Raw genomic sequence first — 25,580 nt, 5'->3', positions numbered from 1 at the left:
TTTTAATGTTTTTATTACCAATTTGTAGCCCAAGCGATGCCCCAAGATTTCAACGAGTTCCGTAGCTAAAGCTCCAAAAATGTATTTTAGGCAGATTTCTGAATTTACCAAGTATGGTTCATGTTCTACATACTGATACGTAGTTCAAATTCCTTCTAAAGGTGAACACGTAATCCATAAATGTACTGTACTATGTTCACCGCATACTAAGGTGACCAGATTTTTAGAACAACAAGCCGGCCCCCGTGGCGGAGTGGTTAGCACATCACGCTACTACGCCAGGGGTCCCGGGTTCGAATCCCGACCTGGATATGTTTGTCCGTTCATCGATTTCATGTCATGTCATCACTCATCTCCATCTTCGCAAATTAACCAAAAGTGTCACAAGAAGCGAAGTAAAATAATGCAAATCAATCAATCAATTTTAGAACAACAAATCGTGATTTTTTTTCATATTTTCCTAAAGGAAAAACGGGACGGCAAAATGTACACATTTTAATATAAAATTATTTCGTCATAAATACATATGTTTCAAAACTAATTAAATAAATAAATATTGTGTAAATAACTTACATAATATGGTGATATGCACTTCACTTTAACCTAGCAGTCCTTCAGAATTAGTCGTTCATTGATATTATACTGATGAATGGATCTTCTTCAATACATCTTTCTTTTCCAATAACATTTGGTAAAAGTTTACACGTGTGTGATTAAAATTCACCTAATTAAACAACATAGCTTTCAAAGTTTGTACCAAAAACTTTAAACTGTATGTCCAGTTTAGATTAGCCTTACTGTGCATAAAATGGACCAAATCAATCAATACTATTCGAATAGGAGTCAGAAAACTGATTTCATACTTCTTTGAATGTTAAATTCGTAACAACCAATTCTGGATTCGAAAAGGAGGATGTGCAAATTATCAATACTTTTGTAGCTTCAAGACCCATGATTGCATGTTTATGCTTTTAACAATGCATAAAATGCCTCCTCGATGTCGTAGTGGTAATCAAGGGGGTTGAATACCCATTAGAGGCACATAGAGGTTCGGATAGCACTTTAAACTGTAGGATCTGCCAGTGCTGATGTCTGCTTCTGTTGGGTCCCTAGCCACGTGGGCATGCAGGGGAACGAAGCAGCTGATGTTGCCGCCATGTCTGCTGATGCAGACGGCGACGTTCTCGTCCACCTTCTGCCAGCTAGCGACCTGCACAATGTGTTTCGTTGTTGCCTTCTTGACAGTTGACAGGAAGAGTGGGATGCAGAAACGGGGAACAAGCTTCACGCGATCAAGCCCACCATTGGTGCTTGCGGTTCCTCGTCCCGTGCGTCTCGTCGAGAAGAAGTTACTCTTACCCGCCTGCGTATAGGACACAGCCGTCTAACGCATGGCCACGTGCTACAAGGGCTGGACCCTCCGAAGTGTCGTGCTTGTAACGTTGTTTAAAGTGTTCGGCATATTCTTATTGAATGTGCCGACTTTGCTATCCTCATACAGACTTTTAATCTTCCCGGCTGTTTGTCATCCCTGTTGGGTGATGACAACAGTGTTTTATCAAATGTTTTTAGATTTTTGCGAAGAACTGGTCTCTTCCACCGCCTGTGAGGAAGCTTTTAGTTTTTTCTGACTTTTGAATGTGTTGTGTTTGTCTTGTGCAGGTCTTTTTACAACCTTGCACTTCCCAAGGGGCTTTTTACACCCTTGTTTTAATCTCTTGAGTCGGGATTTTAGATAAGGGGATATTTCCCCGAATATATTGAAGGGTGCAAAATGGCCTTAAGTGCCGTCGTATCCAAAACTTTTAATTCATTCATTCATTCATTCATTTAAACTGTAGGTTCAGTCCCAATTATCCTTTCAGTGAATAACGTGAACTCAGAAACAAACTCACCCTCAAACCAATGCATAAATAGTGCATAATACTTTTTTTACCTGTTACAAAAAAGCAATAATGTGAATAGAGAGTAGTTTTGGGGAGGACCATTCGAATACGGTGCAAATCTATCCCTTTCCCCTTTCAAATATTCCAAATATCTTTATTCCACTTGCTGCATATATGTCCTGGCAAAATGTTTTTGCTTCTGGTTATCCGTTTGTAAAAGAATAGCCTCTTATGAAGTTAGGTATGCACTGAAACCGTAAAACCGTTTTGGGCGTCCAATCAATAATCGTCAGAAATAAGAGCATTTCGAGAACGGGTCCGGTGCGAGGCACACCCAACTTGCAACAAACTCCTACTAATCTAACGATCATAACGCCTCCTAACCTAATAATGCATATCTGGTTAGGTTAGGAGGGCCAGTCTTAGAACTGTTAGCATTTGCTGCTCGAGAACAAGACTGACGCACGTCGGGACGAGAACGAGACGTGCGTTTGAAACCGAGAATAACATAGCCTTCCCTCGTGTCATGAAATTGTTCATGCAAATATGATTATAGTATAGATTTCAAATCTTACTGTTGACATTGTGTGTAGAGGGACAGAAAGAGCTACAAGACAGGCTTACTTGATATACGACCTTTACACTTTAAAACAATGCACGTAAAGAATCCTAAGACTTTGTTACAAGCTTACCAGTCAGGTTCTGCATCCTGTAATACTGGGAAAAAGAAACACGTGTGCATGACAGCGGAAATGCTTGTGACAAGACTGCGCGACGTTGTAGGCCAACTTCCTGCATCGTGCTTATTCACTTTGAAGAAGGTTTTTTTTAAAAAAAGGAAAAGTATTTGTTTATTTGATATGATTTAAGATGCTTTTGATTCGCTCCGTCAAGTTATTTATAGACGAAGTCGTGACCTTGAGAGGTGTCGATGGAAATGGCAAAGGAATAAAAAGGAGGTTAAAATCGTTTTGTCTTGGAATGCAAATGATGTGTGTGTTCAAGGGGAGGCTCTCACTTATTCTTATCTCCCGCCCATTTCTCCCCTTTTTCCCTCTCCATTAACCCCTCCTCTTTACCTATCCCTCTTGCCGGCTCGATGGCCGAGAGGGTAAAGTGCTTGACCTTCGATGATTCGATCTCGCCGTAGAAGTTCCTAGGCTAGGTGTTAATTGTGAGTGTCCTTTCATCAGTGTCATCTAATCACTCAAAGCACTGCGTGGTACGCGATTAGCCAAAAGTGGCAAAGCGACGTAAAACAACCTAATTCATTCAATCAGTCTCTCATCCTCATCGTCGCGATTAGGCAAAAGTGGGAGATAACCGACGTGTAATAACCTAATTTGATCAGTCTCTCATCCTCATCGTCGCGATTAGGCAAAAGTGGGAGAAAAGCGTCGTATATTAACCTAATTTGATCAGTCTCTCATCTTCATCGTCGCGATTAAGCAAAAGTGGGAGAAAGGCGACGTATAATAAAATAATTTTATCAATCAGTCTCTCATCCTCATCGTCGCGATTAGGCAAAAGTGTGAGAAAAGCGACGTATAATAACCTAATTTGATCAGTCTCTCATCCTCATCGTCGCGATTAGGCAAAAGTGGGAGAAAAGCGTCGTATAATAACCTAATTTGATCAGTCTCTCATCCTCATCGTCGCGATTAGGCATAAGTGGGAGAAAAGCAACGTATAATAAAATAATTTTATCAATCAGTCTCTCATCCTCATCGTCGCGATTAGGCAGAAGTGGGAGAAAAGCGACGTATAATAAAATAATTTTATCAATCTGTCTCTCATCCTCATCGTCGCGATTAGGCGGAGAAAAGCGACGTGTAATAACCTAATTTGATCAGTCTCTCATCCTCATCGTCGCGATTAGGCAAAAGTGGGAGAAAAGCGTCGTATATTAACCTAATTTGATCAGTCTCTCATCTTCATCGTCGCGATTAAGCAAAAGTGGGAGAAAGGCGACGTATAATAAAATAATTTTATCAATCAGTCTCTCATCCTCATCGTCGCGATTAGGCAAAAGTGTGAGAAAAGCGACGTGTAATAACCTAATTTGATCAGTCTCTCATCCTCATCGTCGCGATTAGGCAAAAGTGGGAGAAAAGCGTCGTATATTAACCTAATTTGATCAGTCTCTCATCTTCATCGTCGCGATTAGGCAAAAGTGGGAGAAAGGCGACGTATAATAAAATAATTTTATCAATCAGTCTCTCATCCTCATCGTCGCGATTAGGCAGAAGTGGGAGAAAAGCGACGTATAATAAAATAATTTTATCAATCAGTCTCTCATCCTCATCGTCGCGATTAGGCAAAAGTGGGAGAAAAGCGTCGTATATTAACCTAATTTGATCAGTCTCTCATCTTCATCGTCGCGATTAAGCAAAAGTGGGAGAAAGGCGACGTATAATAAAATAATTTTATCAATCAGTCTCTCATCCTCATCGTCGCGATTAGGCAAAAGTGTGAGAAAAGCGACGTGTAATAACCTAATTTGATCAGTCTCTCATCCTCATCGTCGCGATTAGGCAAAAGTGGGAGAAAAGCGTCGTATATTAACCTAATTTGATCAGTCTCTCATCTTCATCGTCGCGATTAGGCAAAAGTGGGAGAAAGGCGACGTATAATAAAATAATTTTATCAATCAGTCTCTCATCCTCATCGTCGCGATTAGGCAGAAGTGGGAGAAAAGCGACGTATAATAAAATAATTTTATCAATCAGTCTCTCATCCTCATCGTCGCGATTAGGCAAAAGTGGGAGAAAAGCGACGTATAATAAAATAATTTTATCAATCACTCTCATCCTCATCGTCGCGATTAGGCAAAAGTGGGAGAAAAGCGACGTATAATAACCTAATTTGATCGATCAGTCTCTCATCTTCATCGTCGCGATTAGGCGAAAGTTGAATACAGACAACGTAAATAACCTAATTCGTTCTCTCTCTCTCATCCTCATCGTCGCGATTAGGCAAAAATGAAATAAAAGCGACGGAAAATGCTATATAAATACAAACCTCTTTCTTTTTCCCCCCTCTTCCCTGTTATTTTGCCTCTTTTCTGTTCTTTCTTTTCTCTGTTTTCTCCCCTACACAGTGAGCGTTAAACATAGCAAGCAATTTCAATACTGATCGGCTACCCGCCGGTGGAATCTTCTGTCCAACGAAGCTCTGTCCCACTCTTTTTCATCATGTAGAAGCAAGCACCACGCCTTAGATAAAACGTGAGAAAGTATGGCACGCGTTTTGTCCAAGTGACAATCGAAGTCCGTTCAAAGCTTTTGTTTTGCCAGACAAGCTTTCAAACTTGAGACTCTTTTGTTAAATGTTTGCATGGCCTTAATTCCGCCCCAACGTCTCTTATCGATCACTTATTCACGGGCGTTTCTAGGTGGAATTTTTTTTGTCTCCTCCATCTGTTGGATAACAAAAAAGGTTATTTGTGTGTGTGTCTTAGGAACTGTCTCCCTGTCATTTTTAATTGTAAGCGAGCTCTGTGCACGTGCTTTGGGAAACAAAAGCAAAGCGTTGAATAAGGGAAAAACGCGCCATAATTGCTGTCTGTTTTCTGTAATTTGCATCCTCTATTGCTTCATTTTTCTATAAGACTGTCAGCTTTCTTTTTATTTTATTGCTGTATTCGTCTGTTCCTCTCATCTCAAAAAACTATTATTTATTCCATGAGGTCAATAGATACATTGTATCATTTTTAAAAGGAAATTGTACCAAAAAGAAAACCTGAGCACGCCACTGCATAAATATCGAAACATTTTGTGCTGGTAACATATTTGAGGCTTCGGCCTCTTGAAATGCAGCTTTGTATTTCCAGGGCGATAGGAGAAATGTGTGTCTTCTGGACATTGCATCTCCCCTGCAAATTTTCAGCCCTTGGAGAGATATGTAATATCCTCGTGTTCCGAAAGAATTTACTAGAATTCCCCCGACTGAACGGTGACACACAGGAATGTGAAGAGAGACGGAAGGAAGCAAAAAACATTTTTTTTTCCAGGACGAGCGAGTGGACGGGTAGGCATCCACCCGTTCTGTCCTCATCTGGCACAGTCACCATCATTGGAAACTTATCAAATACCATGCTATTTAAATCTTATAGTCATTTATTGACTGTGAATAATTTCTTTAAATCATCATCAAGTGTAATTTTCAAATATGCTAGATATATACAGTGCGTTCATTTTGGCTGTGGGCCCAGTTAGCGTGTGACTGCTGACTGCACGGCATGGCGTGGAAGCTGGCTCATTTTTATGCACGTATCTTTAGCATGCAGAAAATTGTATTTATATTGCATAACGAGTACTAACCAGTGTTGTTCAAAGTGGTAGCCAACTGCATTCACACATTCCCAGCATCTTTTGATGAAATTTTGTTTGACATATTTGCTCTGTTTGCAAATTGTTAATCCGGCTGGATGCATGCTGGGTAAAAAAATACCCAGAAAATAATTGCTTCTTAACAGGGTGGGGAATTCCAGGAATTATGAGTTAATTGTTGGCTCCGGGATTATGCGTGAATTCAGTAGCGTACGCAGGATTTCATCAAAGGTGGGGGGGGGTTATTTCTAAAACTTTTTCCAAATTCACATTACCATTGTTTTATTATACTTTAATTAAATAATAATAATCACAATTAATTAATAATACTTATAATTAATTAATTAGCTGAATTACTACTAATACAACTACTATTATTATGTAGTAGAGATCTACATAAATATAGTATTTATGAAAACAATAGAACGAAATTACTTTCTAGTTATTCGATTTTTATCAAATCCTGGGAGCATTTTTTTTTGTTTCTTTGTTACGAAATAATTGTCTGGTCAACGAGGTGGGACATTTTTAGTGTGAAGAAAATCCATAAAAACAAGAAAGTATATTAAATTAAAATAATCAAAGTATGGAACTCATCCAAGGAGCTGTGGTGGTCTGGTCGATAGAGCGTCTGACAAACACGCGGGAGATCCGGGTTCGATTCCCGGAATTGGTTGGAATTTTTCCGGCTTCTTACCCGCATAAATGTCCCCAATAATTCACATCTGGATTGTCTCTCTATTCTTGCCGACAAAACATTTTACAATAGTTAAGCTTATTGTCGTTTGAATAATTGTCTAGAAAACAAGGTGAGACATTTTAAAGAGAGACATTCAAACGTGCTGCGGTAAACAATGCGAAGGCGGACTGGTCACTGTATTTTTGTCCGCCTAGCCTTTGTCTACACGTTAGCCTCTTACAACGAACCAAGACCATTATTTAGTTAATTCTCATTGTTCACACAAAAAAATACATGTTCGTTGAACACTGGCGTACGTAGAGGGGTGACCGATGGTGTTACAGCCCCTACCAAAATTTTGAGAAAATCCGTTAAGAACTTTAAAAACTCATCAAAATGTGTAAATGCGAAACCTCTTTTCAAGTGAGTCCCGATTACCATTTTTGTCTTTGAATACAATTTTAATAGACTGAAAAGCTCCAAAAATACGAAATATTTTATTATGCATCCTGCCCTCCAAAACGAAGCCATGTGCTATCCACATTTACTATTGAATTGAATTGATTGCTGGGCGAGGTTCAGCTGTTGCTGGTCTACCACCTAACCCCAAAAAGTACAGATTAAAATTAAAATAAAATAAAATTCAAGATTACAAAGATTCCAGCCCCTCCCGAAAAAAAAATCTGCGTATGCCAGTGTATTGAAAATTTTTGCAACTGAGATACAAAACATTTTTTTCTCTCTTTTAAATCATAGTTGCCCTCATATTTTATTTTCAAGAACTCGTGTTTATTTTCAAGGCATCACTCTGAAAGACGCGTGTGTTTGGAATGCTGTGTTTTTCTCCAAGCTGCATGGAAATAATAATTCAAGTTATTATTATTAGTAGTAGAAGTAGTAGTAATAGTATTGTCCCAGATCTTTGACTGTGATAAATTGGCCATTTAAATTTTTTTCCACAGCATTTTTAATAATATTTCACAAGCTCAAAGGGGGGGGGGGGGGTTAAACCCCACTGCGTGAATTGTTAGCTCCGGGAATTATGTGTGAATTCTCCGTAGATGTGAAAAACTTTGCAACTTTTATTGATCCAAATCCCATTCAATTGAATCCATATTTATTAATTCTCTGAGGCAAATGTTTGAGTTCAGCTTTCATTTTTATGGAGGAAGAGAAGAATGCTGTGTGAAAAATGAAACAAAATTCTCTTAATCTATTTGCTTTGTTAGTGTCCTTTGCAGAACAATCTATCTGGCAGACTGAAGATTATTGCAAAATAAGACAAGGCACATTAAATTAAATATTTATATAGTTTAATTGAATTAGTATTTTTGGTTACATTGGAATTGCATAGCCCCTTTATAGTATTAATATATTTGTTTGTGGGTAGTGAGAGGTGGTAATACGTAAGGTTGAAATAGAAAAAGCATCATGGTACCCTTGAATTTTGGGAAAGTTCACCTTGAAAACTGGGAATTATATTAGAATTTTATAATTGTCCTACAGTGGCCACCCTGCTTAAGGGCATGCGATATAGTTTCCACGGGACTCTTCCCAAGCTCTTCCGTCCATGGCAGTGTGCCAACTTAGCTCTCTTGGAGTCAGATCTGGCTCTTTCGTGCACTCGTTCGGCTGTGAACTGGGATGCCCACTATGATGCCATCACTGGTTCCAGCCCACATAGACCAACTTTTGTCATAATTATACATTTTGCACGTGACGTGATATTGTTATATTGGCTGCGTCGCCCCACTCCCTCTTATCTCCCCAGCTACTTCTTTATAGCTCCGTGTTTGACGTGAAATTGACATAATATTGTGATCAGGGGATTCTTTATTTTCGATTTCATACGACCATCGGTGGATTATTGAGATGGACGATGCCGCCGGATCTAGATGTTGAAAACTAAGAATAAATTGTTATCAATTTAGAGTTAACAATAATAGCAAAGCCCCCACCCCTTTGACAACTAACATTACCCTAGGAGGCACATTATCCAGCCTTCGTAAATCTAGCTCCATGAAAGTCAGTTTTAACTCCATTTAAGGTGAAATTTAGTTCTTTTATGCACATCAGGTTTGGCAACACTGCCAGGAGGCAAGGAGAAAAGCATTGATCATATGGGAGTATGATTTGATTCGTTCTCTTGGGAATATAAAACTTCCGATGGAATAGAAAAATATGTCAACGGGAAGAGGGAAGATGTGTTTGACAAGCGGAATAGTCGAAACTTCCATTTCATTAGCCGTGATTAATACAATTTTATTAATTTTGAACATTTGAATTGAATCACACATTTGATAAAAATGAGGAAAAATAACCTGTTGAAATACCAAACTGAAAGTATGACCGCGTGTTTGGTGAAATTTACTCAGGCAGTGTTTCTAGAGCCCTGCGAGTGGATGTAAGGAACTAACTGACAGCCGATTCAAGGTCCCAACACACAATCAACTTTTGCATGTCAATGCGATGGTGTTTTCTTTCCCAGAATGATCAAGAATAACTACACTGTAACTGCGCTGACAACTTACGCATAGTGTTTAATCCGTAACGATGCCCGTATGGATAAAACTTACCCAGTCTATTTTAAAATACATTTTTGATCACTTCCGATTCTGAGGCCACCCTCCTCAGTGTCTTTCCAATGAGCCCTTCCGAGTGTCGGGATCTTGAATCGTCTGTCAGTTGCTTCCTTCCTCTTAACAGAATCATATCCTATGTTGTAGTGTTATATTGTTAGGGAGAATATGTAAAACAAAGTAATTATGTTTTATTTTGCAGGTGCTGTGTATGGTGGGGGGCAAGCTGTTGCTATGGAGACGAAGCAGAGCCGCAAGGAACTGGAAAAGGAAATCACATGCTCAATGTTCTCTGTGCGCGTGGCAGAGATGAAGGCTGATTGGTTCAGTAATAGGTAACATATTGTGCAGTTTAATGTTTTCTTTTTATTTCTGTAAAGTATTTACAAGAATACTCTTGAAGTCCAATGATGTGTGTATACATCGCTTGCATAAAGTTATAGTTATTGCAAGCTCATAAACACATTACGGATGTGGGGAAGTGCAAATTTCTGATGTATGACTTGAAATTTGAGTGTGTGATAAATCTGATATTTAAACTTATTTTGATGCTTGATTTCTTGTATGAAGACTTATACTACTTTTCCGGATTCTCTGGAGTAGCGACGTGCAGAGGGGAAAGCTTGAGGGCAGGGCCAGACTGGGTGGGGAAGGGTGCCGGATGAAAGCAACGAAGTGCTGCTCGGTGTAACGCCCGTAAAGCAAAATGCTTTCTGCTGCCAATTTCTTCTTTTATTCTTAACAATGGCCAGTGTATTGTTTTACACAAATAACAAATAATATTGCACGTTTATTTCTTTTGATGCTACGAAGAACAGAAAAAATTAAAACAAATTTCAACATACATTTTCAAAAAACATGCAAATAACCACAAACTATGAAACATCATGTATCAAAATGTGTTTTAAACAAGTCTGAAAAATGTGTTTAAAACACTATGTTTTAAACATTTTAAACATTTGTAAAAAATACAAAGCCATGTGTTTTTAAACTTTTCAATCAACTTGTTCTCTAACACATTCAACACTATGCGGCGCTCTCCAGAATGCAGAGTTCCCCTAGACTTGCGAGCTGACATGTTTACTACGGAACTACTGGACCAAGAATGAGCAGTGGAGTTGCCCCCTCCCATGGATGCCCCTCCTCTCCGCACGTTCATTGGACGAGGTGCACACCCTTCAACATGCACCCAGAACATGTTCACGTTCTCTTACTCCAGAGAATCCGGGAAAGGAATATAGTAAAAGAGGTCATATCATTCCTATTGTTCTTCTGTAAAGAGAAACCTAAGATTTATTGGTTATTTGGTTGTAAATGATTTCAGATTTGTCACTTCACTTTACTCCTTTCTCTTATACAAGGTGTCCTTGTTCATCACTGACGAACTTTCACAGTGTGCAGAAGTTATCAAGACGATCAACGTTTCTTAGCATTTTGCTCATTGGGTGTCATTTCAATGCTTCTTGTCCTCAGAAAATGACAGATGAAATCATGAGAAAATTTAAATAGCTATTTAATGATGAAATCCACTTTCATCACATATTTTGATATGGAATTAATGAAATTTGAAATTTTGCATAATTTCCAAGAAATTTATATTCTGTGAAAGAATCACATGCTGTCAATAATTATATTCAAGCTTTGGATGGGTCGATAAGATATTTTCATCAATGCTGATGAAGTATTGATTTAAGGTCCACTTACATTGTACGATGTGAGTAGGGTTCCAATCCAGTGACATCACCAGAAAGGAGAACAAGAAGTCACCTTCCTTAAGTCCTCCTCTTCAACAATCAAGAAAAACTTGGTATTTTAACAGTTAATTTGGACTCGCCACATAAATAACTTCTTACACCAGGTGCTGAACTGAACATATTTTTCCTTATTAGCAGGAAGCCAGGGAAATGTTAGCTTTTTTGAAAAGAAAACTGCTTGTGCTGTGTTTGATTTGTGAACCTGGTTTTACTCAGGTAAGGAAAACATAATCAATTCATACTCTAAAAATCATATTGATTTTTCTTATTGACTATATTATTGCCAGATTCAGCCACTCCCAAAATAACATCCTTGACACACTACTGAATGATGTAAAGCCTTTTCCTGTGTATTGAAACAGGCCATGAAGTTTTGGGGTGGGCGTATTTTACAGATCGGATATATCTATAACTATATAATGTAGTGCAAAATTCTTTCATTTTCTCATAATTTTTATGGATAATCTCCATACCCTACTATTTGAAAAAGTAAATGTCTAAATATGCAACTTCTTTTGCACTGCAGTCATCTTGAAACACACCATTTATTAAGGAGGTCAATGATCCATTCAGGTTCTTCAAGGACCATTTGGAATTGTATGTCAGATCGGTAAATTTTATATTGGTACTTTATCGATATCAGCCAAAATTTCGTATTGGTCCATCCCTAACTTCTATATTAATTTTTATTCTTAAGAAAATACCATAATTATGCATTAAGTTACAGGCTTTTTGATAGATATATTGGATTGGTAGAACTGTAAGGGGAATATATTTATATATGATAAACAAATAAACGTACAATGTAGAAATTTTAGCGAAAAATTCAGGCTTGACCAGACTCGAATCCGGGTCTAGCATACCATGCCATTACTCTACCAACTAAGCTACCAAGCAAGCCCTGGCTTCACAATAAACTTACATTGGTTGATACCAATACTTCTTTTCTGCTACTGATACATCGGTAGTATTCATCCTGTACCTAGGTAGATTGCTTACATAATATTTTTCTTGTGTAATATTAACCTTGTATTTCTAGAGATGAGATATTGAAGGCAATACCAAACCTGGTTACCCAGTTGAAGAGGTGGATGGATTGTCAGGGCCAGATGAAGGGAACGGAAGAGAATTTACAGGATTTTCACCAACAGATGGCTCTGCTGAAGGAGGCCGAAGCCAATACTTCGCATCCTTTGTACACCCTGTACACTCGTTTCACTCAGTACAAGATAGTAAAGGAGACTCAGGAAGAGGCAAAGACTGCCCTGAGGGAGAAAATGGAGGATTGCGAGAAGCATCTTGAGCTTCATAAGGTAAGATTTTGAGAGGGTAAATGTCACTAAGCCTTAAACCTTGGAGTGCCAAGCTATTTAGTACCTACAGCACAGAGAGCCTGCAATATGGAGCCTAAGTTATTTTTTCCCCGCATGTATATGGTGCTGGGAGTATTTTTTTTTTTAATTAGGCATGAAATTATGAGAATTGTTAGTCAAACTAGGACTTTTGATTTTTCAGATGCTCAGATGCTTATAAAAGTTTTCTTTTTCTTACCTGCAAGAATGTGTACTACGAGGCACATGTCAAAAAAAAAAAAGGGCCAATAATTTTTTATGCAGGGTTGGCAACACTGATGAAGTTGAGCATGCGGTGGAGCATGCCCTAGTATTTTGTGCTTGCAACAGGGATAGAATCGTCAGAGTGGGGTTGCGTACGTGTGAGTAGCAGTAAGGTGAAATGGCTGCCGTAATACAAAATCCTGCCAAATTTGAAGTGAGATCTGTCATACGATTTCTGAATGCCAAAGGACAGAATGCAGCTGACATTCATCGGGAATTGTGTGCAATTTATGGACCGACAGTGATGAGTGAAGGGAAGGTGAGGCAATGGTGCTGAGAGTTTCGGGAAGGGCGTTCAAATGTCCATGACGATGAGTGTAGCGGAAGGCCTAGTGTTCAGACGGACGATCTGGTGAAACGCGTTAACGAGAAAGTGCGTTCCAATCGCCGGTTCACAATATCTGAACTCGCCAAAGAGTTTCCAGAAGTGTCTGCGAAGACAGTGCATCGAATTGTGACTGACAACCTGGGGTATCACAAACTGTGTGGGAGGTGGGTACCAAAAATGCTGACAGATGCTCACAAAGAGCAAAGGAGGACAGCTGCACGTGATTTTTTTGGTCCGCTGGGAGAAGATGGGGATGACCTCATTTCGCAAAATAGTGATGGGGGATGAAACGTGGATATCATATGCCACAGGGGAGTTGAAGCAGCAGTCAATGCAATGGCGGCACTCTGGTTCTCCTAAAGCAAAGAAATTCAAACAAACATAATCAGTTCACAAAATCATATCAACCGTGTTTTGGGACCCAAAGGGTGTGTTTTTTGTGGAATTCTTGGAACCAGGACGAACAATTACAGCAGAGGTGTATTGCGAAACACTGAATAATCTGTGACGTGCCATACAAAATCAGCAGAGAGGAATGCTACGCTCAGGAATTTTTCTGATCCATGACAACGTCCGCCCACACACAGCTGCTCATACTGTTGAGACAATTTAAAGATTTCGATGGGAACTATTCAATCATACCCCTTACAGCCCCGACCTTGCCCCCAGCGATTTCTATCTTTTTCTTCACCTGAAAAAGTGGCTTGCATCGAAGCGTTCTCATCATGGCTCCAGTGTAATGAGAAATCTTTCTACGCTGCTGGTATATAAGCTCTTCTGTACTTCCAAATGTGTTCCATTAATCTGAAAAATCAAGTCTCATCTTGTATTGAACACCACTCGTATATTCAGTTTTATTTAATATATTTGAGGTGTGAGATATAATCATGAGATGTACAGTTTCTAGATGGGAAACTGAATGAGAGGGTGATCTACACAGTCTGATATTGGTCCGAGGCTGGAAGTTTTCATGGGTGGTTATGACAGTAGTACTTTTTGCAAGTTGGCTATGAACATGTTATTTAGTATAACTGCACATAGCATAGGAACAGAAATAACTGGCCATTATGAAAAATGAGTAAAGATTGCTCTGATTAATGAAAACTTTAAGTTGAGAAGCAAACGTTTTTGTTCTGTGTAAGAAATTAGTAGACGTCAAAACACATTTATTGATATTTTTAACTCTATCGCTTAATAATTGACATTAAGATATGGTTACAATTACATATAACAAGAAATACAACATAGAACTAACACAGTTTTCTTTCCCCAATGATTGCCCTTATGTGAAACTGTATCTTGCCTTAAATAAGAAAATTATTTGAATTTACGCACACTTACACTAAGAAATAACCTTGTGATATACGTGGCCTGTCTAAAAAGTATCCGACCTTTTCCTTTCCCACGTAAAATATCTATGGTTGGTTGGCTACACTGCAGAGAGGTGAAGAGAATCTTCACGCACGTGCACGCATATGCTGGGCATGTCCGACTCGTCAGTCGATGAGAGGCAGCTGGCGAATGAGGTAGTGTTTCTTTGTAATGCCACATTTCCTTGTTCGCTTAGATGACAGAATGCGTGGAGCAGAGATACTGCATCAAGCTTTGCCAGAGACTTCGCAAGAATAAAACTGAAAGAAATCGCAAGACAGGCTTTTGACAATGATGCCATGGGAGTTACCCAAATAGAGAACTGGTACAACCACGTGAAAAATGACCGCACATAGGCTGAGAGTGATCAGCATATGGGGAGACCATCAACAAGCTGGAATGCAGAAAACGTTGGGAAAGTGAAGTCCTTGATAATGGCATATTGTCGTTTGACAGGGTAATTGCTGAAGACATTGGTATTAGCAAAGATTCTGTGCATTCAATTTTACTGGAGGATTTAGGCATGCACAGGGTAGCAGCAAAACTTGTGCCCAAATTGCTGCTTTCACAGGAACAACGAGACCTTCGACGTGATGTCACACAAGACATGCTGGAGACTGTCAACAGGGATGCAGAGTTTCTCAATGCCATGATAACTGGAGATGATGATGATGGACATGGCTCCATGTGACTTCTGGTTGTTCCCGAAGCTAAAATCTCCACTGAAAGGCTCCTGTTTTGACAACCGAGAGGACATTATGCGCAACGCGATGGCAAAGTTGAGACACATTCCAGGAGTGCTTCGAATGGCAGGCTCGTTGGACTAAGTGTGTGAAATCCCAAGGGGACTACTTTGAAGGGGATTAGGATGTGAACCATACCAGACAAGTGACTTCCCTTTCCCGGCATAAAGTCTGATACTTTTTAGACAGACCATGTACACACAGTTGTTTCTATCATAGTTACAAATTTATGCCTCTTTTCTGTGTATTCTGCAGATTATTTTAAGTTGAGTAGTAATAATTTGTTGTTAAAGGTGTTATGTTTGTTCTTGACAGTGTTTATTACAAGCACAAACATTAATATGGTGTTGCTAGTATGGTGTGACACAGACTTTGGAACCTTTTAGAGTTTTAGAGGAATTATCTTCTAATTCATAACATTTTTTTTTCTTTTTTTTTTACTAAAGTGTCTCATCATTTTATTTTGGCAATGTGAGATTGGCATCTTCAATAAGAGGTTTGCATAAGTACATCACTCAAAATGGCTTTAATTTGCCTTGCCAATGACAATGAAGCCTTTTGTAAAACAATATGATATTCCTAATTCTGAAAGATTACCTCTGCTTAGAATTATTTCTAGAGCATTCATGTTAATCTTAATTTGTTTTGCTTTGTCTAGATATTCACAGTAGTTTAATAGGCAACAGTGAAAGCAAACCAAATGAAGGCTCCAAACAAATGTAATTTTTCAGAATTTGGAATACCATAGTAGTTTTTCGAGAAAAGAGGAAATTTTGAAAATTACTTTGTGAGATTGGGCCAAAGATCTAGCCAAGCCTTAACTCATTCAAAATGACTACCCTTTCGTTCGTTCATGTCCCTTCACAAGGAAACCCTTCTACATTAAACCAATGACACACCCACACTCATTGGGGAATAATCCTTCATGTATATGTTCTATTTATTCAAGATTTGTTGTCACGAGATTTGAAATTGTTCGTTAATGTAGTAGGATGGGACCAATTATTTGACAGCAATGATCACTGTGTATTGGCCCATTCTTACTTTCATTCAAGGTAATAATAATTTTACTTGTAACATTTTTAAGGCTGCACTTACTTCTGTTCGGGGATCACAGTTAGCCCAGTGGTTGAGAGAATTGAACTTCCCTTATGACCATGAGGACAGCAACATCTTTAATCCTGTGAAGGAATTTCTGCAGAATGCTGGACAAAGCCAGACAATAATACAGGTAAGTTTCACAATTTTTTTTCTTTGCTTATGTCTTAGGCATATTTTGGAACACTTTTTGTTAAGAGTTGAGACAATGCCAATACGAACTTATCAGCTGATATCAGTCATATTGGTTCTGGAATTTAATCACCAGTACCAGCCAATAGTTTGAAGAGTCGGGGTGTTTGCAGGGTCTGCAAAAATGCCACATGATACTCGCATGAAGTCTGAATATCCCAGAAATTATGCAATTTTTGCAGCAACATTGCATGGAGAAATGGATTTCACGATTAAATGATTATCTCCTGCAATTATGAATAGTGTAAAGAAAATCTCTGTTAGATTGCTATGATATAGTTCCAATGGAAAATTTTTGTACTAAAATTTAAAAAAAAATTGAACTACTATGGATGTTTACAATTTTCCAGTACAAAATCTCTGCTGCAGTGGCATGCAAAAGTTGCATCTAAATACATTAATGTATGTGTCATTTTATTTGTGTAGTTTCAGTGTGTGTTTATTTATGAATACTCTAATACATCTTTGTGAAACTTTCAAATATATTTTACGTTTGTTTTATCTGTATCAAAATGCTGTTTTTCAGCCCTAAATCCAATTTATATAAATAAATATGATTAGCAAATGTATGGATGGAGGGCTGAAGAAAATGTTAGAAGTAAGGTTGTGAGTTGTCTTCTGCCCCTGAGTATTCACTGCTGAGATGGACTGGAAATATCTCTGTGGTTATATCTATTTGCTTGAAAATAATTTACAATAACTGCATTTTTCATGTGCTGTAGATTGACTTGCAGTAGAGTTATTTCATGTGTTATTTTTTCTGTCTTTTTTGCAACAGTGTGACCAGTCAGAAACTGATTTGAACCAACTCGCACAGCAGCAGCAGCTGTTGCTGAGAAACTGTGTTGATCTGCTGAGCCAGTATGGAGCTGTTGCAGGACTTTATCCAGCCTCATACTTGGAGAAACACAGGACGTTCTGTTATCGAAAGTGGGCACAGCAGTTGATTCAGAACTTCACCATTGATAGGTAAGAATATATACTTGACAACTCATTCAGTTGCATGGGTAGCCTACCTGTTGGAAATTTCAAATTGAAACTGAAGCTGTAAGCAGTTGAGTCATGAATGTTCACATCTTGTAAGGTAATGAAAGAGGCATGTTTGACCATAGAAAAGTATTTTTTTTTCCACTGTACTGCATTGTGCATTTCTTAACTGGAATTTTCTTAATATGGAATTCGTAAATCTTAAAAAATATGTTCATAATTCCTCTTGGTGATCTTAGTGTTTACTGAGTTCCCTGTCTAGATATTTCTTACAGTTTCATGATACTTACTATAAGCCTGTTTTCTCTGACAAAATATTCAAGCTAATAATGGTTTCCTCAATAGTGTAGTGTTCATTGCTGTTAAGATGTAGTCTTGTTCATTTTGCTTTGTGAGAAGATACAACCATTGCAGTTATTCATCCCCCAACTTACATATGTATACATTAGGAATGGGCCGATATGAAATTTTGGCCGATACCGATAGAGTACCGATATAAAATGTACTGATGACCGATATTCTACCGATCCGATATAAAATTTGAAATGGTCCTTGAAGAACCTGAAAGGTTCATTGGCTTCCTTAAGAAATTGTTTCAAGGTGACTGCAGTGCAAAAGAAGTTGCATATTTAGACATTTACTTTTTTAGAAAGTAGAGCATGGAGATTATCCATAAAAATTACAACAAAGTGGCAGAGTTTTGCACTAATTTATCAGATAGTTATTGATATATCGGATCAGTAAATAATCGGTAATTTTACCGATAAACCAATATACCTATATCAGCCGATACCGATAGAGTACCGATTAATCGGTCCCAACCCTAGTATACATGCAGTTATAGAGCCGTAGAACAGTTTCAGGTTGGGTTAAATTTCTCCTACAACATTGAATTTTACATTACTTGGGTATAAACCTAAACCATTACATTACATCTTTCTGATTTTTGGCAGCTTGCTGAGATTACAATGTCATCTAAATGGCCGAAGCTCTATTAAATTAGAGGTAAGATATTATTGTAGTAAGTGAGCATTCGCCATTTAGATGACATCATAAAACTCAAAATCTATGAAAAATCAAAAGAGAATCATGGTTCAGGCTCATACTGATTAATGTATTAATCCAACGTTGTGGGTGAAATTCAATCCTTCCATATGATACTGGGCAGCCCTGTTTGTGGGTCTAAGACTAGTAAGTTACATGTAAAACTAAAACATGACAATAGCATGTATTTAAAGGCTGCTTTTGTGATATATTTTCTCTCCTTGCTATCTAGGAGACAATTTTTCTAATTTCCATTTGGTATAAGACCTACCTAATTATCACTATCATGTTGACTGAATAAGTTTTAATGAAAGTGTTCAGGTTTGCTTCTTAATAGAGTGACGTAGTGGTTCAGACCTTGCCCTGTAGCTCCAGTCCAAGTATGCCACTTCATTATTATCATTGCAGTAGTAGTAATAGTAGTAGCAGGAGGGGAGGAGGAAGAGTAGTAGTATTGTGATACTTTGGATGGAACTTTAATATTTACAACTATTTACACTCCTCACAAAAAGTTTGGAATTTTGTTATATTAGGCACAACAAGTTTTGAATATTATTATGTTTGGCAATAGGTGATGGGTAGAGGCATGCATATTTCGTTTTGACGAAAACACTAAATGTGAAATAACACATTGTAATATTAATTTTTCATGTTTCTGAAAGGGATGAGGTGCATTTTCCTTACCCTGTTTTCTCATGAAATAAAGCTAAATGAACTGCAAAATACGAAATTTGCTCTTAAACACGAAATTTAGAGTTTATTTACCGACGCGACACTTTCTGAAGTCAAATGATCCTGTGAGTTATGAAACTCATGGAAAATTGATTAATTTTGCTGTAAATATTGGAGAAGCAAAAACGGACCCCTTTATACAGGAATACACTTTAACATTCTGGAAATGACATAAATGTGCTATTAGAAGGGATATGTTAATTTTGTGTCGTAAGTGCAGTTTTTACATCAAATTTGGGATTATGTTCACATTTTTAAAACCAAAATGTAATTTTAGATACAGCTTCTTCACCACTATAACGGCGAAATTTTATTTTATTTATCACTTTTGAACTCTAAATTGACTCTGTTTTTGTTCCGAAATTTTGCTTTTTTATTTACCAAAAATATGTGCTTCTAGTGAGCACACTGGCATATGTCTGTGAAAAGACGAGAACTTCCACTAGGCAGATACCATGTGTTGTTGAATTCCAAGTCCGTGTCTTTCACCTTTTGTCTAATATACCAATATTCCAAACTTTTTGTGAGGAGTGTAATTTACAAGTGATACATAATTGATACATATTTAAATTGTCCCTTAATGAAGTTGCCAGCATTGTATCCAACCTGTTGTCAACAATACTTTTATCAGAGCCTGTAGAGTCGATAGTCTGAACAGAGCAGCCTACTGCTTTGCAGAATCTCGGGAAGAGTTCTGCGAGGCAATGCTGATTCCTCTCGAGCCTCTTGCAGACCTTTGATGACACTGGTATGCGTACGACCTCTGGCACATTTCATTCTTTATCCTACTGTGCTGTTCTTGTTTCGAGAACATGGCAACAACCACGGCCTGCTTTATAAAGGCCGGAATCCTGAAATGTGGCAACGCTGTCTCACCGGCCTAAACATCCAGCTACATAGCATGGGCGCGAATAGCAAAGTTGATGACTCTTAAAGAAACAAGGGAATCTGTGTAAAATGTTTTCCTTTTTCCAAATCTGGACAGAAGATTGACATTACGATGTAAGTGGAAAACATACATTAACAACTGAAATATAAATTTGCTGTTAAATAACTTGAAATAAGCAGAAAATACAATGCCAACTTTGCATTTCATACGCAGTATCAAGTATGGAACTTTCCAATAATGTGTAGCTTGCCCTTATTTTATTTTCTAACATTTCGGAATGACATTCGAATGTAACAACTAAATATTTAAATGATGGAAGATCTAACACACTGGACTTAAAGTTCTAAAAGTAAGACGTACAAAGTAGTTGTAGATGTGATAAACCAGCAAGCATGAACGAGTTTTACATTCACAGTTTAAATAAATTTTATGTAGCCTACATATTTCTGTACGACGTCTTCATTTTAGCAGTCTATGACATAATTGCCAAGATTTTATTCAACAGAAAGTACATTGTAATTATGATGTGCATATGTACAAATATTTGTTTTGTTTGCATATAGCTCATGTATGTACAAGGCTAAAATAATTACGACTGCTGGTGACTATCTAGTCCCTGCAAGAAAGTGGATAATTTTGCTTGGTTTAGAAATTAGAAGGTGTTAAAATTTCCGTTGTTTTTCTCTTGCGAAGATATATTACAGTGAAGGAATTGGTGATTTTGTGTTCTACAGTTTTTGTTAGGTTAGGCTCTTGGAGGTTTATTTGAGTTTGTATTGTTTCCCGAATTCTTGTTTGGGTGTTGTAGTTTAATCCATGTACTTAATACAAGTAAAAGCTTAGCGTGTCATGCCTCATGCACACAACTTTTCTCAGCGTCAGCGTGGAATTTGCTTTTTGCGAGGAAAAAAAAAAAAAAAAAAAAAAAAAAAAAAAAAAAAAAAAAAAAGCTTCTATGTCATGGTTGTAGCTCTTCGACGTCGCTTGCACATGATAATTAAGAATAATAAATGTGGAATATTTATTATATTCAATGATTCACAACATGTGAAACATACGGAATGTTCCGTGAAATGCTGATATTCTGCTCAAAACATGTAATGTATATTATTAACAACTTGATAACATATTTAGGAAAAATAATGGCCGCGGTGGCTCAGTCGGTAACGCGTCTGACTACCATGCTCAAGGTCCCGGGTTCGATCCCTGGCCGGTTCAAATCCGGGAACTTTTCTAAGGATGGAAGCGGCCCCGGTGCCCACCCAGCGTCAAATAACATGGGTACCTGGGGAAAACCCTGAGGGGTAAAGATGGTCAGGGGCATGATGCAGATCACATCACCCCCACTCACGACGGGATCAAGAAAGTGTGGGGCGTTACCCCCACACCCCCTATACGCCTTCATGGCGTGGTGCTATGCACAGGGGAGCACTTTACCTTTTCACTTTTATAATGTTCAATACACTAGCGAATACAATTTGAGTGAGTGAAGTTATTACGGGATGAATAGGCTACATAAAATGATTACTTTTTGTTACTTTTGGACATTCATTCTCTAATGTTTCTTCCGAGAAACATTAGCCGGCTGATGTCACGGTTTACAGGGTTGCCAAATTGAAGTCTCCGGTCTCTATTAAAGATGGCCGTGCGACAACACAAAAACACTATATTTTAACACCAGCTAACACAAGGTTCTGTTGTTCTTGTCACTGCGCATGCATGTGATATGGGAAGAGAGAGCCCATTTGCTCTGAGGTAAAGTAGGAATGTACATATGTGGCATAAGTGACTTCTCCTTGTTCCGTTACATGGCATCTCTACAGCAGTGTTGCCACTTTTAAAGTTCTGTCCCACAGAATTAAAGAATTTTTGGATATCAGCATGATTCTTCAAAATTTTAACACAATTTTAAAAAAATAATTAATGTGATCATCTCAAGTTTCCAGTGGAATCCTAATTTACATTTCTTTTCCAGCTGTCATAAGATCGTGGCTGAATTTCAGAGTGTATTTGGAGTGGACAATCTTGGAGGGACAGCAATCCAGCAGATACTAACTTTTGAATACCAGCTCCAGGCGACCCTAGCTGAGGTGAATTCTCACATGCAGAAGGGCTTTGAGCAGATGTCCAGCGAGGGATTTGATGATATGGCTAGGTTGAACTTGGCATACACAGATGCACGGTCGCGCATTGCTAGCTTTCTGGAAGAGAATGGGTTGCAAGGAAGCACGGCTTTGGAGTGTGTGACGATTACTGCTCTCTGCGCTTTGAACAAAAGATACTTAATGATGGAAGCTGCTGCCGCAAGTAAGTAATACTGCCATAAGTGTTCAGTTATTATGATAGTTCTGATAACATCTATTAATTAATTAATAATTAGATTATCAGAGATGTGGTTTGATATTCAAGATGCAAATATCAGCCAGTACTGATGGTATCAGTGTTGGGTAGGAATGGTTCAAGTTTAATCACAGGTACCAGCCAATATTTTCCGGAGTTAGGATATCTTGTGTAACCTGCAAAAATTTTTGGGACTATTCTGAGTTGAATTATCCTTTAATTATACAAAATGCATGATTTACTTTAATTTTATTTACTTTACACTAACAGTGCATGGTAAAAGTGAATTTCAGAATTGTACCACTTTGAATGGATTCTTTTGTAGAAGGTGACTGGCTCCGGGCCTCATAGGAGTTTTTAACAGGATGGTGCCACCCCTCATTATGTGCTTACAGTGTGACATCGTATCAATCCCTAAGATTATATGTTTATTTTATAAAGTGTCTCTGAATGCTTCACGTTGACCATAGCATTCACTTGTTTTTCTCAGTTGTCTCAGCCTCTGAGGCATGTAAACAATGCACAGTGTTGTGCTATGCAAACCTCCTGAGCTATTCAGGAAACAGGTAGTTTCTTCTGCCTATGGAGTCGGCGGTTTGCATAGTGGCAATTAAAAACACGATTCGGCAGGGAGGAAGAGCTCCATGGCCTAGGGATATAGAGGGGAGACAAGCTGAGAGGGGACTGACTTTGGATTGGAGTTGAGAAGGGAGAAGAGGTTAGGAGAGCAGTAGGGCAGAAGTGAGACGACGCTCTGGTCAACCAATTGAGAAGCCAACAGAGGACTTCGTATATTTCATTCATCATAATTCATCAGATAGACAGGTAACTATCCTAACACCCAGCCATGATTCACGTTCAAAGGTTCACAAAACCCAACGAGTGACCATTGTCTTTTCTGCAGTTTAGTTCCTTAATCTTATTTGTACCTTTCGTATTGCCAAGCGTTAACTCGTCATGCCAATGACGAGGGCTCTCATCAGAGGATGAATGATGAATAACTAACAACACCCAGCAATTAATTGCACAATGACTGGTTCACATTACCCTAACACACTGTTTCCTGCATATGGGACTGTACACTGAGAATAAAAGAAGTGGCCTTGAAGGAACCCAGATCTCGTTCCGTTCAATTTTGTTTTGTGAGGCCACCTAAACCCATGGTGCACAAGGTCAAAATTCAGAGCATTCTCCATCATGAAGAATGCACTGTGCAGACAAGTCGGGAAGTTTTTGCGACTGTGATCCATAAAGTGTTGCAGGAGGTGAGATTCCATCTTCAACTGTGTATGCATACAGTGGTGAACACTTTGAATTTGAATGAACTCTGTCATTGTATGTGTTTTTCTCCCGTGGGTCCAGACTTGTGGACACCCTGTAGATTTCCACTGATACCTGTACTGGAAAAAAAAATTAGTGTGATGTTAGATGTAATAAATTTTAAAATATAAGTTTTCCATAGTTTTTCCATTTCTCCCCACAATGTTGAAAAAATTATCAAAATCTTGTATTTTACGGAGCCATGGTGGTTTAGTTGGTAAGGCATCTGACTGCCATGCAGGAGACCCAGGTCCGATTCCTGAGATGGGTGATCTAAGGTCAGGATTTTCCAGCCTTGTCCCCTCATAGACTGGCTCCGGGGCTCCCTCAGCCTCAAATCACTGGATACTTAGGGTAAAGGCGGCCAGATCCCCTAAATGTGCCCCATGGCATGGTGCTATATGCACTGGGAGAACTTTACCATTTTATTTTACGGAAAATACAGGATATATAAACTTCATGAATGTGTTGTGTAGCAATTTTTTTGGACACTCTAAAACACCAGACACGGGAAAAGTGTTTATAATTTCAAATGGGTGATGAAATTTTGACTAGTCATGTCTCAGAATCTTGTGCTAGTTTCAGGAAACAATTTCTCTGTTGGAAAAGTACAGCTTGTAACCATGAATGTAATGCAAATCCTTATACTACTGTCTTTTTTCAAAATTAGGTGCAGGGGAGTGCCTCGTTGACTTAACATCCCGCGAAGGCGATTGGTTCTTGGACGAGATGTATCTGCTGAGCAGTCTGGTGACGGAACTGGCAAGCTTGCTTCAGCACAGCAGTCAGTCTATATCTAATGACCCCAACATACAGCTAGTCCTCCAGTGCTTGCAATCCTCGCACAGCATCTACAAGGGTCTGCAGGTAAGAAACTCCAAGATATTTACTAAAATCCAACTGAACTTAGAAGTAGACTGTGGGCATACAGTGACAGCAAATAAGAAAATTGCACTGGTCATTGAACTTCTGTTGTAGTACACTCTAAGGACCATTTTAGGAAGACGAACACATACAGAGGTGGTGTTATCTGTAGGAACCTATTGAACTTTTGCCTGGGCAGTCCAGGTTTCCCCCCCTTCTCTACATGTGTTGGAGAGGGTGGCAGCTACTAGTGGGATTATGCTTTCAACATGTAACATAGTAAAAACATACAATAACAAATACAGTTATCCTTGTAGCATGTTCTACATTATGAGTTAACATGTAAAACATCATGCTACACATACATACCACATAGTCCTGCATTAATTTTTTGGTTTCCCCGATGGCATGGTGGTAACATCGTCACTTTCTAATAGGGATGGGCCGATACCAATAAAGTACTGATATAAAATTTACCGATACCGATATTCTACCAAACCAATATAAAATTAGAAATGGAACTTGAAGAACCTGAAATGTTCATTGATCTCCTTAATAAATGTGTGTTTCGAGGTGACTGCAGTGCAAAAGAAGTTGAATATTTAGACAATTACTTCTTTAGAAAGTAGGGCATCGAGATTATCCATAAAAATTGCAACAAAATGGCAGAATTTTGCACTAAATTATAAGATATTTATCGATATATCGGATCGGTAAAATAATCGGTAATTTTACCGATAAACTGATACACCAATATGCCTATATCGACCGATACCGATTAATCGGTCCCATCCCCACTTTCTAATCAAGAGGTCCTGGGTTTGATT

At 38.4% G+C, this 25,580-nt stretch overlaps 1 protein-coding gene across 5 annotated transcripts in view; it reads left to right on the top strand.

Annotated features, from left to right (window-relative positions):
• nonC (serine/threonine-protein kinase Smg1) overlaps nucleotides 1-25,580 on the top strand; it is a 352,394-nt gene that overhangs the window by 207,602 nt on the left and 119,212 nt on the right. For all 5 annotated transcript variants that reach the window (XM_083136748.1, XM_083136746.1, XM_083136747.1 and 2 more), the window contains exons 40-45: nucleotides 9,678-9,810; nucleotides 12,269-12,542; nucleotides 16,375-16,518; nucleotides 17,356-17,546; nucleotides 22,205-22,536; nucleotides 24,560-24,756. In XM_083136748.1, the coding sequence (XP_082992874.1) occupies nucleotides 9,678-9,810; nucleotides 12,269-12,542; nucleotides 16,375-16,518; nucleotides 17,356-17,546; nucleotides 22,205-22,536; nucleotides 24,560-24,756 (1,271 nt within the window). The remainder of the gene's footprint in view (nucleotides 1-9,677; nucleotides 9,811-12,268; nucleotides 12,543-16,374; nucleotides 16,519-17,355; nucleotides 17,547-22,204; nucleotides 22,537-24,559; nucleotides 24,757-25,580) is intronic.

The sequence above is a fragment of the Lepisma saccharinum genome, chromosome 15 (genome assembly GCF_977018435.1).
Source record: "Lepisma saccharinum chromosome 15, izLepSacc3.1, whole genome shotgun sequence".
Taxonomy (NCBI): domain Eukaryota; kingdom Metazoa; phylum Arthropoda; class Insecta; order Zygentoma; family Lepismatidae; genus Lepisma; species Lepisma saccharinum.
The sequence above is the reverse complement of the archived record's forward strand: the minus strand, read 5'-3'. Positions and strand labels throughout refer to the sequence as shown.